General features: G+C 48.7%; 1 protein-coding gene across 1 annotated transcript; it reads right to left on the reverse strand.

Annotated features, from left to right (window-relative positions):
• Positions 1-211: 211 nt before the first annotated feature.
• On the reverse strand, positions 212-15,249 carry TBX2 (T-box transcription factor 2). Its single transcript, XM_074974246.1, has 7 exons — positions 14,775-15,249; positions 13,080-13,347; positions 9,335-9,481; positions 7,337-7,413; positions 6,892-7,061; positions 4,435-4,994; positions 212-1,875 (listed from the first exon to the last, which is right to left on the reverse strand). Exons 1-7 carry the CDS (start codon positions 15,137-15,139, stop codon positions 1,429-1,431), a joined length of 2,034 nt encoding a protein of 677 aa, XP_074830347.1. The 5' UTR covers positions 15,140-15,249; the 3' UTR covers positions 212-1,428.
• Between the last annotated feature and the right edge of the window lie 34 nt (positions 15,250-15,283).

Genomic DNA, 15,283 nt, shown 5'->3' on the forward strand with positions numbered 1-15,283 from the left:
AACCCCCATCGAATCATTCTGAAATGCAAGGGGAGATGAAAAACGCCAAACTGGCAAAGCTTCTTAGAATATTTTTTATTGAAAGATGTGAGAGAATTCATCAAAAAATGAACAGATAGATACCCGAATAACCAGCACATTTCAAATCCTGTATATTTTTATTTTAAAACAAATATAGCGCACAGTCCATGTGATATTTAAATTTATTATATTTCTTCTTTTTTTTTTTTTTTTGTTCTGGAGTGAAAAATAAAAACCTGAGGTTTATTCCTGCATTTCCTATACCCCGCACTGCAAAGATATTTTCATTACCATTTTGGATTTTTTTTCCTTGAAAGAGTTCCTTAACGAATTGAACTCTGGTTTTAATGACTGAAAAGTATATACTGATGGCACATGATTGTCCTAGAGAACAGGCGGGATAAACAACATTTTAAAACACAGATAAAGAAACCAATATCTCCTTCAATCACAAAGAGCTAAATATTTTTTTCATTTACAATATATATGCTCATGTAAAATGAAAAAAAATTAAATGCGATGAGTTAAACTCTAAATATTATGTACACACCAATGTACAACTGAATAAATTAATACCAATTTGCATATTCTGGGATCCTTACAGCTTATTTACACAAATTTTCATTTATTTCATAAATATTTTTTTCTGGTACACAGGTAGATTCCAAACCTGCCATGTCACACAGCTCTGAGTGTCGGTGGCCTTTGAAATCAGTGGTGGATTCAACAGAGCTGACAACAGTTTATTTCCATTTCCCCCCTGACAAATCCGGTTACACACATGTTCATAGTCACTAGGCTCGCCCAGAGTTATTATTTTCCTCTTAAAATTGTCTGTTTTAGGTGAGGAGGTGGGGTTGAAAGCATCTTCCGCCCTTCAGAAATCAGTCCCTATAGAAAGCACCAGTCACCTTTCCCACAGTCTCTTTAAAGGAATGACTGGTACATTCTTTCACCATCCCGGAAATCGTGTGTGTTCTGGGTAATCCATTGATCAAGAAAGTTACACGGCCGATTGGAGTCCTTTTGCTTTTCCAGATGTATTTTGAGTCCAAACCAGCGGGACTGAGGAAGGGAGGGAAGGAGACTCTCCGTATTTTCTGAACTGGGATTAGGGAGGGGAGATCCTATCCATTATATTCTCCTGGGTCTGAGTGGAGAGTGGGGGGGGGGGAGGAATAGTCTCCCATAATTTCTCCTGGCTACGGGATATTTTGCTTGTGGATCGTTCACTTGGCCTCTGCTTTGTCTGGGTGTCTGACTTGTATCCCTGTCTTTAACTGCCTGACCCCCTCCCCTTTTTTTCCCTTGTTTTTTTTTTTATATTTAAATAAATATTTATACTGTGCTGTACAAAATCCCAGTGCTTCTCAGCCCTCCAGGCTGGCGTGTTGGCAGCTCAGCCAGTCACTTGGGGGACTCTCTGCCGGGTGACACCTCCCTTTGGCTCTCCAAGCAACTGACCAGTCTCTGAATATTCTGCAGTTCGTTGATGGAATCTTTCAGGGAGCTTTTGGGAGAGAGGGAGCCCCTCTGGCTGCTGGATTTGTGCAAAGGAAGCTCTGGGAGGGGGCTGGATTCCCTGCTGCTGCCGGGTTTGGAGCCTTCCGAGCCTGGGTTCAGGCTGGCGGGCAGACCGGTGGTGAGGAGGTTGGTGCTGGGGGGGATGGTGACGGGGATCTGGTATGGGCTGAAGCGCAGGCGAGGGCGGGTGCTGCTCAGGAAGGGATTCCGGGACAGGGAGCTGGCCGCAGCCGCACTGGTCGCTGGCAGGGCCGAGGCGGCGGCCGCAGCTGCGGCCATGTAGGTGTACGGATAAGGGAAGAGTCCGCCAAAGGTGGGCATCGGAATTCCCTGCAAGAGAGAGACAAAGGAGGAGAGGTTGAAGAGTGCCTGGCGGTGGGAACTGGCAACATCGCAAGCTGGGGGGCAGGGGGCAGAATCCCAGGCAGCCAGAAAATCCAGGTGAGGCCCCTGAGACCTTTGAAATCAAGGGATTAGGAGAGAATCTACTGCTGAGGTGAGAGGCCAGGAGAGCAGACTCCAGGTGAAAGGGGTTGTCACCTGCGTCCAGTTCATTGGAAGGAAGTGGGGGGAGCAGGGATGGGGAACCAACCAGTGCCCCACAGAAAGGACAGCAGGCCTGGGACCAGGGCATTTCATCCCCGGGACCCAGGAGGAAGTCGACCTCGCCAAGCTCCTGTGCATCTCTTCAAACGCAGAGCCCAAGAGACAGCGGCTTGCTTGTCTGTCAATTGTCTCTGCGCTGGCTGAGCCTCTCTGTCCTCTGGGAGCACAAATGACCTTCCACCAGCAGCGCGAAATCAAGTCAAACTCATTAACAAATGGAATATTTTCCTCCAACACTCTCACCCAACCAGCTCAGCACTTTCCATCCCTCTGGGGCAGGAAAGATGCCACCAATTTGTGCCTCTTCTCTGCTAATAAATACATGCCACCTATCCGATCCTGCACCGCTTCATTCTGAATTTCCCACTGAAACAATACACCCCGTACCGGGCAAAAGAGATTTAAACATCAGGGAGCAGTGAAAGGAACCAAGCTGCTGAAACAGACCTGGACACCGAAACAATGCCCTCTTAACTAGGCTGGGACATGCTCAAGGAACAGGTAGTGATGAGGAGAACCTGTTGAATTCCTAAAGGATCTTGTAATAAATGGGGAGAGGAGGAGGATCAGACCTGATAAATAGAAATAAAGTTCACCAGCCCGTCTGCTCCGCAGCCTGAACGCTCTACCAGAGAAACGCCTGTTAAAAAGCTAGAGCTGGACCCCACAATAAGCTTCTGCCTTTACCAGGTCTCCACCAGCAGCATGTTCCCTCTCTGCGTTAGCCGTCTCCCAGTCTGTGCATCTTCTCACGAGTTTAATCACATTAAGCCACATAGTAAAGTAGGATAGATAAATTAGATGGTTTAAATGGCACCTTGGTGTATTTGGGTTGGGCAAAACTCACACGCACAAACTCAGGATGCAACAGAAGAAGCCATTTTGAAACCCTAGTTTTGGCCAATAGAAATAGGCTGGATCTTTCTCCCATTGAAGTCAGTGGGCAGAATCGGGCCCTTTCCACTTTCCAGACATGCTCCTTATGCCCCCCTCTGATTGGGGGGGGGGACATAATGAGCCTTGAAGGCAGCTGCCACCTACACACCCTCTAGCCCTGATCGTTAGTCTTCAGCAGTGCAAGCCTGCTGGGTTTGACTCAGGATTCCCCCTGTTCAAAGCCTGGGAAAGGCACAGAAGTGGATGGGCACGTGCACCATTCCCATTTATCTCCTGTTTGCATCAGCACCAAGCAAGCAGCTGGAAAGTAATAACTACACCGGGTAGGTAAGCTCAGCCCGAGTGCGCCCCTTGAATGGAAGGTCCGTCCTGGCTCCTGCACATGAGAGATTTTGACACACTCACACTCGAGGAGAGACTGGAGCTAGACTCGTTTTATTCTGTATCAATTCAATTCCACTGTAACGGGGGGGTTTTCAAAATGGGGTCCCTGTCCGCTGGCTGATTTGTTACCCTTCAGATCTGGCTCCGTCTAAACGGATTAAAGTGTTCCAGTACCAAAGGGAGGATGATAGGAGCAATTATTGGCCGGAGACAAATGTCACTGATAGAACTAAAGGGACCCTCGGGGGGACCGCTGACTAGCATTGCTCCTGCAGAAGAAAGCAAGTGATAATGCCGCTCTCAGGCCCTCGGTCTCCCCTGTCTCCCGGCTGGATTGATTTATTTTGTTTTCAAAAGTCCCATTCTGGCCAGGAACCGCACAGAATCGCTCTCCGGATAGCAGGATCCGAAATATTACCCTACTTCCATGGGACCACCGGCCGCATTTCTCCGGACAGCGAAACAGCCCGGAGGTATTTGAAGTGGGAGGGGAGCAAGCAAGCAACGTGGTTTCAGATTCAATCAGCAAAGGGGGGGGTGGGATACTGACGGGTAACAAGCCACCGCTGCCCGGGGAGCCAGGAGGGTGAGGGGATAGCCTGGGGACAGCGCTGACCTTGCAATGAAAGAGCTGCCCCGGCTCCAGCCCTGGTTTTCCATTGCGAGCTGATGCGGCCAGCCCAGAGGTGCTGGGGCTCTGCAAATTAAGCCGTGCCGGCAGAAGGGGCTGCCAAGCTCCAGACCCCTCCGCCGCCCATTTCTAAGCAGGCGACCCAAAAGATCGCGCGGGGAGGGGTAAGAAGAGAAGGAAGGGGGGGTTAACTAGTGCAATGAAGGGGAAAATTAAACACGGAGGCAGATGCGGGATAAGGGGGGTGAAATGGGGGGGGTGAGATACATTCTTGGGAGGGGAGTAAATCGGGTTCCAGGTTGAGTAGTGGGGGGTAGGGAAGGGGGGGGTACCGCGGCTTGTCCCAGCCCCTTCCAGGGAGCCCCGCTTACCTGAGAGGCCAGCATGTGCTGGGAGAGGTGGAAGGGGAAGGGGGTGGCGGTCCCGGCTGCCCCCTGGGTCGAAGCCAGGGCCCCGTTCTCCAGGCCCCCGCCGGCCACCGAGGCCAGCAAGTGTCCCATGCCCATGGCGGAGAAGGCCCCGGGGGCCATGGCGAACTGCCCCGGGTGGATGAAGAGGGGCTGGCCGGCGCCCAGCGGGTTGAAGAACTGCTGCCCGTGCAGGCCGGAGAGCGCCAGGCTCTGCAGGTGGCCGGGGCTCAGGTGCGGGGGGCTGTCCGTCTGCACCATCAGCGGGGCGAAGGGCTCTTTGCTCAGCCCGCCGCCCTCCGCCTCCTTCTTGGGTGCGTCCGGCTCTTTCCGCCGCCCCTCGGGCTTGTCCTTCTCCGGCCCCTTGGGCTTCTCCGGGCTGGGTCTCTCCCGGCTGCGCTCCTCCGGCAGCCGCGGGCTGCTCCGCGGGCTGGCCTCCTCCGGGCCGGGGCTGGCCCCGCGCGCCGGCCGCTCCTCGGGCAGCTTCTCCAGCTCCGGGTCGCTCTCCGGGCAGGATTTCTCCTCTGCAAGGAAGGGGGCGGGGGGGGACTGTGAAACTCGGGCCCATTCCGTGCACCGGGGGGGCTCGCACAGCTGGGGGCCAACGGGAATCAACACCCCCCGCCCCCGGCCTTCTGCCGCCACAAACACCCCCGGTGCGGTGCTGCCCAAACCCCTGCAACCTCCCTTTATCACACACCCCCTCGCAACCTGCCTTCCCCAGCCGGCCTGTCGGGGTGGGTCTATTTAAACTCAGAAATAAACTGGGGGCAGGGGGGTTTCCTATTAAAATCTCCACCGTTTTGGAAAAAAACTCCTCATTCACTGAAGAAATTCAATCTATTTTTATGGGGGGGGGAGAGAATTATACCTTTATAAACTGGTAATTGTGGGGCACGGGGGATTAGCACCGCTTTGCCAAACAGGAGGAAGGTATTTGCTAAAGGCACCAAAATATAAGACAGCATCCTATCAATTAGCTTCATCCTCACACTGGTCTGCCTAGCTCATGACGGGCTCCGCGGGTTAAAACAAAGCAAAAGCCATTCAGAAAGTAAGGAGTATGTGCAGAATTAGAAATTAATTGATTCATTTATTGCATAGCTAGATTCGGTGTAATTGCACAGTCATGTTTATGGACCCATTAAAAGGGGAGGGGGGGTTGTTCGGGTTAAATCACTAGTCACCATGATCAAGATATGTTCTGAAAAAGCACTGATAAAAATACACATCTTCGTGTAGAGAAAAAATAGTGAATTGAACCGAATTCACAACAGAATAGATGCATACAAGCAAGCATCTCTGTAGTCTGAGGTAGCAAAGATCCCATTTTGGCAGGTAACTTCACGCATCCAGATTTAAATAATATCGGACTCGATGTGATTCAGAGAGCAAAAAGTTTGAGGCAGCTTACGTTAAATTCCTTAGTTTAAGGTATATAGTCATTGCCGATTTAATGGATTGAGCTGAAAAGCTCTTAAGAGGGCCAGGTGTGTCATAAGCCCTGGTATTAGGTAAATCATATTTCTGCAATTTCATTAATTTTTGCAAGCCAAAGAGACAGGCCTAAAACAGAGGAACCGGATTTTTTAAAAAGCAGCAAATCCAGGGACAGTGTGTCAGTGCCAACCATTGTAGCAGAGAGCTGCCGAGTTTTATTTTAATTTACTAGATGTGAGCCTCCAAGTTCAATCCCGATGTTCTCTCCTCTTAAAATTAGGAATTTGGGGGGGGGGGTTAATTTACCCATTGCAACCAGAGTAACCCTCCAGGAAGGAGTTCTGAAAGCCAGTAAGGCTATGTAACATAACGGTTACATTTAGGCAGCCTGTTGTTTACACACATTTACAACAGGAAAATGTTAGAAGTTGTAACTAAGCTTGCATTCCCATTCCCCCCTTTCCAGCTACATTTCTTCAGTTGTAACATTTGGTTCTTTTGTACTGGTCAACCTCTCTGCCTCCTTCTCTTTTTGGTGGTGTACATTCTTCTTCCCACTGGTCTGAACCCCGAATTTGCAATCAGTCCGAAGTGGGACAGAATTCACTCCATGCCTGTTTTTAATTTGTATTTAAAAGTGGCACCTTTGTAATTGCCGAATGAGGAACCAAGACATCCCTGAAATCTGACACCTCAGGAAAGTTACTTAAATTACAATTTTTGAATCTATCCTTTTCTTCCTCCTCTTCCAGTTTGGATTTGACTTACAAATACCTCTAAGTTCTAGTGGGTGGAAAAAAGTAATTTTCCTGTTAACAACCTTGGGGTCTCAGTTACACCTCGGTAAATTCGAAGCCATTCCTAAATCAGATTAGAGTCTGGACCTTTTTGTTCAGAGAAGGCAAGAGAGAAAAATCCCCGCTTTCCTTTTTTAACAGCTGTCCGAAGAGTCCAGGCTGAGTTCTGGAGTGAACTATTTACCTCGGCCGCTGCGGTTGAGTCTCAAGGGACTAGGGGCTGTACCCAAGGGGGAGTGAAGTGTATCCCGCACTGGCGCAGGATCACACGAGGAAGCATCCGATTCACCCCCATCTCTGTCAGGTTTGCACTGCTCCTCATACATCCGCAGGGAGGGGAGAGTGAGCTGTTTCCTTCAAAAAGAAAAGGTCATTACTAAACATTATCTCTCTGGTGCATCCCAACAGATACACTCCTGGTTCCACCTTGTCAGTGGGGATAGGGAAAGATGGGATCGCTTTACAGCTGTGTATGGGCTGAGGTCTTCAATTAATATGACTTTGGGCTAAACTAAATCCCCACTGAAATCTCTCAGGTAACTTTTGCATATCAAAATCAAACGAACGGAAGGAGGAAATATCCACGTTACCACTAGACTAAAACATTCTAGCTTGGAGAACAATTTTACCTCTTCTCTCGCCTTCCATTCCCAGTGTCTCTGAATCCTTTTGCAAATGGGTTATTATCGATTTTAAGCTGGGTGATCTGAAAACAACAACCACAAACTGCGTAAATTATCCTAGAGACAAGGTTTTATGCAGAAAGGGTTAAAATATTATATACACACACACACACACACACACACACTTTTGAACTGTGTGGAAATCCATGTACAATTGCCCTTTAAAACGGCAACGATGAGACAAATATTGGTCATTAAAAAGAGATGGGAAATAAAAATCAAGAGCAACCTGGTAGCTGGGTCGGTTGACCTGTGCTCACCTCCACAGTTCAACGGTGCGGAATGTCAGGGTCCCATTGAGGGTCTGTTTCAGGCGGTTTGAAACACACCAAGCCCCCGGTTTAACACACCGCATGCGTTATTAAAAATGATGCTGAGGTTTGGCCTGAATTATTAATAGAGTTTTAATGATCGGAAGTTATTTTTCACGGCCCCCTGGAGGGAAGATGGCGACTAAACATTGCTGTGTTGGTTAAAAGCTATTCTTATCTCTCCCAGAGACTAACTTATGGTGCTGGCGACATGAGGGCCCTCAATAATTCATGCTTTTGAAATATGTCCCCGCGATGGTTGCTTTAAAAACGCATGTTTGATCTGCTCCACATCAGTTCTGTAAAAACAAATTGCTTAATCCCCCTTTTACTTCCCAGCTTTCCGGCCAAGCAGGTTTTTATTTTGTGCCAATATGGACAGCAGGGAAGAAGCAGTGCATAGCTAGCAAGGCAGAGCTAATAGATCTGTCCCTTTCCAGCCCCAAAGTGCCCCTCGCTCTGCTCATCCATCTCCCTTAACCTGCACGGATCAGAAATACCGCCCCAAAGCAGGGTCGAGATGAGTAGCCAGGGACAGCTGGGTATACATCCTCCTAGCTTGCCAGGATGCTACACTGGGGGTGTGTGTGTGTGTGTCTGTGTGTGTGTGGCAGGACGTTGCACTCGTGCACGGAGCCCATCATAAAGAACCAGGCTGGAACAAGTGCTGAGTGGCCTGGCTGTAGCTTGCGGCTAGGCTGCAGCCTAAGTGTTCTTTAATCGATTGTGACTCTTTGCCATAAACTTTACGATGGAAACAAGCCCACCAGGACCCTCCGACGGACCTGTCAATTAACATCAGCAGCCAGGAGTGGAGGTGCCGGTCAGCTTTTGGGCAGGGGGAAAAAGAAAACCCTCTTGGGAGAGGGTTAGTGGGGGCGCTAAAAAACGGTCAAGTCTGAAGACCAAAACCCAGCTAAAGCAGTACTAGAGTCAAAGATTTCCCTCCCATCTCCAAAGCTTTGCTTGCTGCTCTCCGGCATCCCCCCAGGTGAAAGGCTAAACCTGGTTAATCTGGAAAGATATTGGTATTTCCCTCCGATCCTCAGCAAAAGCTGCCTTTCGAGGGAATTCCCTCCAAACCCTCTTCACGCTTCATCATTTCTATCTCCTGAGTATCTGAGAGCTACCGAGCAAAAAGGTTCCTTCCCCGTGCCAAAGAACCAAAAAGAAAAACCAGGCTCCTGGAGTGGGGGAAAGTGGGGTACTGCCTCCCCATGGGGGGCACTTGTCTGTGAAATCTCTCCCTTCGCTCCCACTCCCCCAGGTACTGCCCCCCGGACTTGTCTGAGCCCAGGCAGCGTGCTTCAGCCGTCTGACTCACACACCCACTCACAATTAACTCCCTGCTTTGATTTTTATCTCCCCGGAGTTAGCAAACTCGATTTCCAAATAGTTGGACTCTTTAAAACTAACAACCGCAAGCTAAACAGGCTAATATTAGTAGGTGGCAGCCGAACTGGAGACTTATAAGGGCATCGGAGGCCTTGTCCAAATCCCATTGCTCGGATTCCTCCTCGGGGGACCGATCCTGATCCCACCCCGCAGTCCAGGGTTTCAGGGGAAGCAGGATCGGGCCCCTACCTCGGCTCAAAGGTTCATCTGAAGAGCAGCCCCTCTCCCCACCCCTTACCTTGTCGTTCTGGTATGCGGTGACTGCGATGAAGTCTGTTTCAGGGAACACATAGGTCCGGAAGGTGCTGTAGGGAAGCTTCAGGATGTCATTGGCTCGCACGATATGGAACCTGGGCTGGTACTTGTGCATGGAGTTCAGTATGGTCTGCGGGCCAGGGAAAGAGCGAATGGCTGAAATCCGGCCCATACAAACCAAGCTGCCCCGCGGAATTCCTAGCCGCAGGGAGCGGGATCGACTATTAAGCGGGACTCCCCCATTGCTACCTAAAGGAGGGTTCCCCCCCACCCCCTTCCATAAATCACGTTTTACACTCTGGCCTCTAATGATCAGGTCACTCGGAAGAAGAAGGCTTGTTGCAATCTCTTTGTAAATGCTCTTTAAAAACGCAGGCTGATAAGGAGGCAAAATATCTCTCCCCAGATTATTACAATCCTGAGAATGAAGGGAGAGGCCAGGCGCCATTGCAAATTTCCTAGCAATCTGTATCTATATACAATTATTGCACACCACGCAGAAGCGGGTTATCTGGCTGCAGTTGACTGCCACAGAAAACCATGTTACCAGCCAGAAAAATATGTTCACGCCATGATCCAGGTGAATTTTCTGTCTCAGATGAAGCTATTACAGATGAACAAGCATTTGTGCCCCAAACCAGGTGTCTGAAACTGTCGCCAGCCGTCCAATTCTGTATTCCTTATTTTTTAATTGTAGAGCATTTGGGAAGAGTTCTGTCCCAGAACCACAATTTGAAAGAAGAGCATAGTTTACGGTCAAATACACATTTCAATTCGCTTAAATTGCTCTGAAAAAGAACAAAATTGTTGCAAATGCTACATTCCTTCCCCCCCTTTCAAATCAGGCACCTAAAGTGTTTTCTTGCCTCTTCTTGAATTAATCATTCAGTACCCTGATGTGCTCAGGGTTAAATACAATTATTACTGAAGCAAAATTGCTAATGAATGGTGAATTCTTAATTATTGTAAAATGCTATTGCCCAGGCGGCTAAATAATTGTCACTTCGTCTTGCTGCAGAAGACAGTTTAAAAAATCCCAATTTTAACCCCAAAATAGTCACCTGCTGGTGACCTGTCAGATCAGCATTATATTGATGTAATCTAGACGGGATTTATAAAGGAAATGGTGCAAAAATTCCCAATCAGGCGTGCAAATCTGCATTCCTTTTTTTAAAAAAAATCATCCCTTCCATGACCAGATGGCACAGACTAAACCCTGATCTTTCCGATTTAATGCACTCCGGCCTTTTGAGAACAACACACGCCAAAAACATTTAATTGATGAAGAGGAACCGTTAAAAATGTTATATCACACTAGCTTTCCTTGAATGATAAAAAGCTAGGGATTATACCCTCTTGCTATTGATTTGCACGCTGCATTCTACAAACAGAGCGCAATGTATTATTTAACAGCTCAGGGTTTTTTCCTACCTAGACAAAGTAATCTGAATCCTTATTCACCCCTCACCTGAGAGATTTTTCCTGCCTTATATTGCCCATATTGCCGTTGTTTGCAGCCCCCACCCACCCTTGAGTGGGCGCTGGCTGCCTGCAGCATGGATTGACTGACAAACCAACCTCTCCAAATCCCAGTTAATTACCATATCAAAAACACAGGACGATGAACTTTCTCTTTATCGCCCCAAATGCTTGTCCAAAGGCTAAAGACAGCTTGTTTGTTAGCTCTGATTCCCTCCCTCCGCGCCCCCCCCCCCCTCCACCGGGCCTTAATGGCAGAATAAACATCTCTCTCCCTATTTCAGATCCGCTCTGTGCTGTGGATATTTGCAAATTGCTAAGACACTTCGATTTTTTTTTCAGTAGGCGAGGAAGATGATCAATAAGAAAATAAATAGGGACGTCTGATAGACTTTAAAAATCCTTCTCTGCAAGGAGACGCTGCTTCCTGGAACAACAAAATAAGCTTTCCATGTTCCCCGTGAAACTAAGTACAGGTGGGTTACTTCAGCCACCTACCCGCTGAAATATACCAAGACCTCTTTTAACTAAGATCCCTGAGATATTGAATTGTGCAGCTGACATCCAGCCTTGCCCATGTGCCGGCTGGCATCTCCTTCAGTTGCACCTGTAAAGCATGGCTTCTTATTTGGCCACCCACTCTACCCTGTTGCCCTCAGACACCTCTTACCTTTCATTTAAAGGGAGGAGATTCTGCATCCAAAACCAAACCAAACAACAAACCTTAAGGGTTTATGAGATGACCCTCTATTTTCCTTTATTGCTCCGCCAAAAAGTCAAGTGACCAAAAAGGTCATTCAGGACTTGCCCACTCACACTGAAATCCTCTCCGAGATCACAGTCTCCCCCGACCTCATTTCGGCAACTGTATTTAATCCCAAATCATTTTTACAGATGTAAACACACACACACACACACACACACACTTTCTCAGGCGCGCCGTCCCAGTCTCTCCCAGGTTCTGGTGACTAGCCTGCCAAGGAAATTGCCCTGTAGTCCCGCAGTTACAAAAGTTGGAGCAATTATGCAGTTCCCTGAGTTTATACTTATGACACTGCAGGCCACCTCCTAGTTCACAGTGAGTGAGGACTGGCAGGATCAGGCCCCGGGAAGGAAACCGAGCGGGCATATTTTAAGGGAGGAAAAGGAATAGTGAAAGTGCATTCGCAGTCCCCGGCGTGACTCACACACGAAGCAAACGGCGTAAGGATTTAACCCCACAATGCCATGTTCTTAAGAGTTCTTCCTTGCAAAGCTGATTTACAAAAAAAAAAGTTTCCCACTTTTTGTTATGGCGCAGAGCCTTTCTCCCCCTGCTCCCCACTGTTTAATGGATTTTACTACACGGTTTTCAATCACTCACCCTGGGATTTAAATAGGGAATATGTCAGGGCCCCCTCCAAATTACAAAACCCATGACATCTATAACATGCAACCACATACGTTTACCCTCCACCCCACCTCCGACAGCTGCGGCGGCGGAGTTAGCGTGTGCCTAACACGGCGCGACTCCTTTCCCATTTACACCATGTGGCTGAAATTCGCAATTCGGACCGACTCATGGGGGGGCGCGCACACACACACACACACACACACACACACACACAATCGACACAGCGATCAATCTTAATGAAGAGTGATGGAGCCCATGCATTGTAAGGCACGCTATGTGTGTTACGAATTAAAATGTCGTGATAAGCGCTGGGTGATTTACTATTTACAGATGATAAGCGCACATTCAAAGGGCGCTGTCTTGCTGGGGGAAATATGGTGCCTATTTCTAAAAGGGGCAATTAAAAGTCATGCCACAAGGACCCTGGTTTTCCTCCGTTTTTGGTTAACACATGGGTTCTTCTGGGTCTATTTTGAGAGAGTAAATAGGAACCTTGTAAACGACAAAATCTGACGACTAAGTTCCCAGAGTTTTGAGGCTGGTTGGCTTCGTCAAACAACCCCCAGTGATCAATATGTGAAACGTGCCCACCGGAGCGAGGTTTGTTTCCCTTTGCTCCTGGGTGAAGACAGCAGCTGTTTGTTTTAGACAGTCCATGTATGAAGATGCAGTTTGTGTCTCACGCCGGCCTAGTTTTCCATCTGTCCTTCACACCCACAAACACACAACACTTAACAGGCAGCTCGCGAGACTTTCCTGGGAATGCAAAAAAAAAACCCAAAACCTTCCTGCACAATCACAGCCCGCACTAAAAATGACACCCCCCCCCCCAGCCCCCTGTCGAGGTGATACTTACAAATCCGTGCTTGTCCGAGATGTTGTTAGTGAGCTTGAGTTTGTGGAAGGCAACAGGCTTCGCCATCCACTGCTCCCCCGTGGCAGGGCTGTCCGGGTGGATGTACATACGTTTGGGCATCTCTGGATCCGCCTTCCCGGCTACCATCCAGCGGGAATTGTGGAATTTATACCGGCAATCATCCGCAGCCACTATATCCATCAATAAAATGTACTTGGCCTTCTTATCCAGGCCGTTCACACGCACTTTAAACGGGGGGAACATTCTCCTAAGGGAATAAAAGACAATAATAGCAAGAGAACCTTTTCGTGTTAAAAGGAATCCGAAGCACGAGAGAGATTTTGTTACAAAATATGTCAAGGAAAGAAGCAACGTCGGAGACCCATTAATCCGCAGGCTGCGGGCCCTTCATACCCCCAGCCCTGGGTCTCTCTCTGGGGCTGCACCATCGTGTGCCCACTGCTAGGGAAACCTGAAACGTGCATTAGAGCCATGTTGTTACACCGTCAAGCCTAGACCCTGGGCCTCCGCTTTCCAAACGGGTCTAAACGGCAGAAGGGAGTTTTTAAAATAAGCCCACGCCGAACTATCAACCCGGAACCGATCTGTGGTCTCAGAACTACCACGAAAACCGACCCTTCTTGTTGGAGAGATTAAATCCTGATTCAGGGGCCTGGCATTTGAATGTACAGGTCAGAAATCTACTTCCTGGGCTCTCTCGTGTGTTGCCGTTTTGGACAAAAGTGCACACCCTGGATTTGTCTTTTTTGCTTTCATCTAACCAGCCGCTTCTGCACCGTCAAAGTTTCGCTTCATTCGCGTGACAGAAAATGAGCCAAGAGGTCGAAATCCCGACTTGGATTTCTCAGGAAAGTGGGGATAGAGGTAAAAATGTATTCGGGGTACAGATTAAAGCCGTTTCCTTCCCCTAAAAAAACCCCCGAAACCCCAGATATTTCCACGGTGCAAGTTGCTACTGATTTTCGAAAACCAGACCAACGCTGAATTTATAAATATCCTCAATGTAAAATAAAAGAGAGCTAATGCAAAGAAAAGAGATGAAAGCCAGAGATACCTGCAGGGGGGGGGGGTGGGCTATTGTAAACCTATTTTTAAAAAAATTACGATGGTTATTTTTCAAAAGGGCTGTTAATATTTAAATAGAGGTATACGGAAGGGGAAAAGTCAACTCTCACTATTGGTCAGTCATGCAGTGAAGAAAGCATTGGAGATCTACATATACCGAATTGTTTCCATTTTACGAAATTGAACGAGTAAAAGGTACACCGGTTTAATCTGAGGTCAAGGTGCTCAGTTACTACACACACATTTGATGTGGAATCTTGCTTCTTTCTTTTTAAAAAATGAAAGTGGGGGAAAAAATCCAAACCATCCACTAGCCCTCTATTTCTTATTTGTATTTAATTCACCGCATCAGATTTTCTCAGCAGCAGCTTCCTCCCACCCTCGGGGAAAAATAATTGGTAAATAAATAAAAAGAAACGAAGAAAGAAAAATCCCCACTCCGGCTTGCGGGCCCCTTAATCAGTGAAATCGACTCGTCCTGAATGTGCGTTCTTTTAAAAATGATCTAAGTCACAGGTGCAAGGAGGGGGTGGAAGAATGGGGGGGGGATCACTTTTAGTGGCCCTTGTGTAGCGGTGTGTGTGTGTGGGGGGGGGGTCTTGTTCATACCTTCCTGACTTGGTGATCACCATCTCTGTCCCCAACTTGTGAAACTGGTCCCAAAGCTCCTTGGCTTCCAGAGTCACTTTGGGGTCGTCCTCGACCTCCTCCTCCGGTTCCAGGCTCTTGAGAGAGCGCAGATGGGCTGCCTGGTGGTGGTGCCCCAGGGCCGAGACGTGCAGACCAGCTTCCGCGGCTCCAGCCAAAGTCGGGTCCGGGATGGGTTTAGCCAGCGCCGCCGGGGGCAGAGCCAGAGCCGGGAAAAAGGACGGCTGAGCCGCCGCCAGGAAAGCGGACATGGGGAAATCGGCCGGTCTGGGAGCGTGGAACGGGTGATAAGCCATGGCAGTCCCTGTGAAGGCTGGATCTCTCATCGGTGCATCCACAAAGCCAGGAGAAAAGAGGGGGGTCCCGTGCCCTGGTTTTGGCCCAGCGAGCTGCTTCCAAGTCTCTGCAAGAGGAAAAGGCAGAGCTGGGTCCGAGCAGCTCCCGGCGGCAGACGCTCCCCGGCCGCAGCT

This window comes from Natator depressus, chromosome 17, assembly GCF_965152275.1.
Source record: "Natator depressus isolate rNatDep1 chromosome 17, rNatDep2.hap1, whole genome shotgun sequence".
In the NCBI taxonomy this organism is placed as follows: domain Eukaryota; kingdom Metazoa; phylum Chordata; order Testudines; family Cheloniidae; genus Natator; species Natator depressus.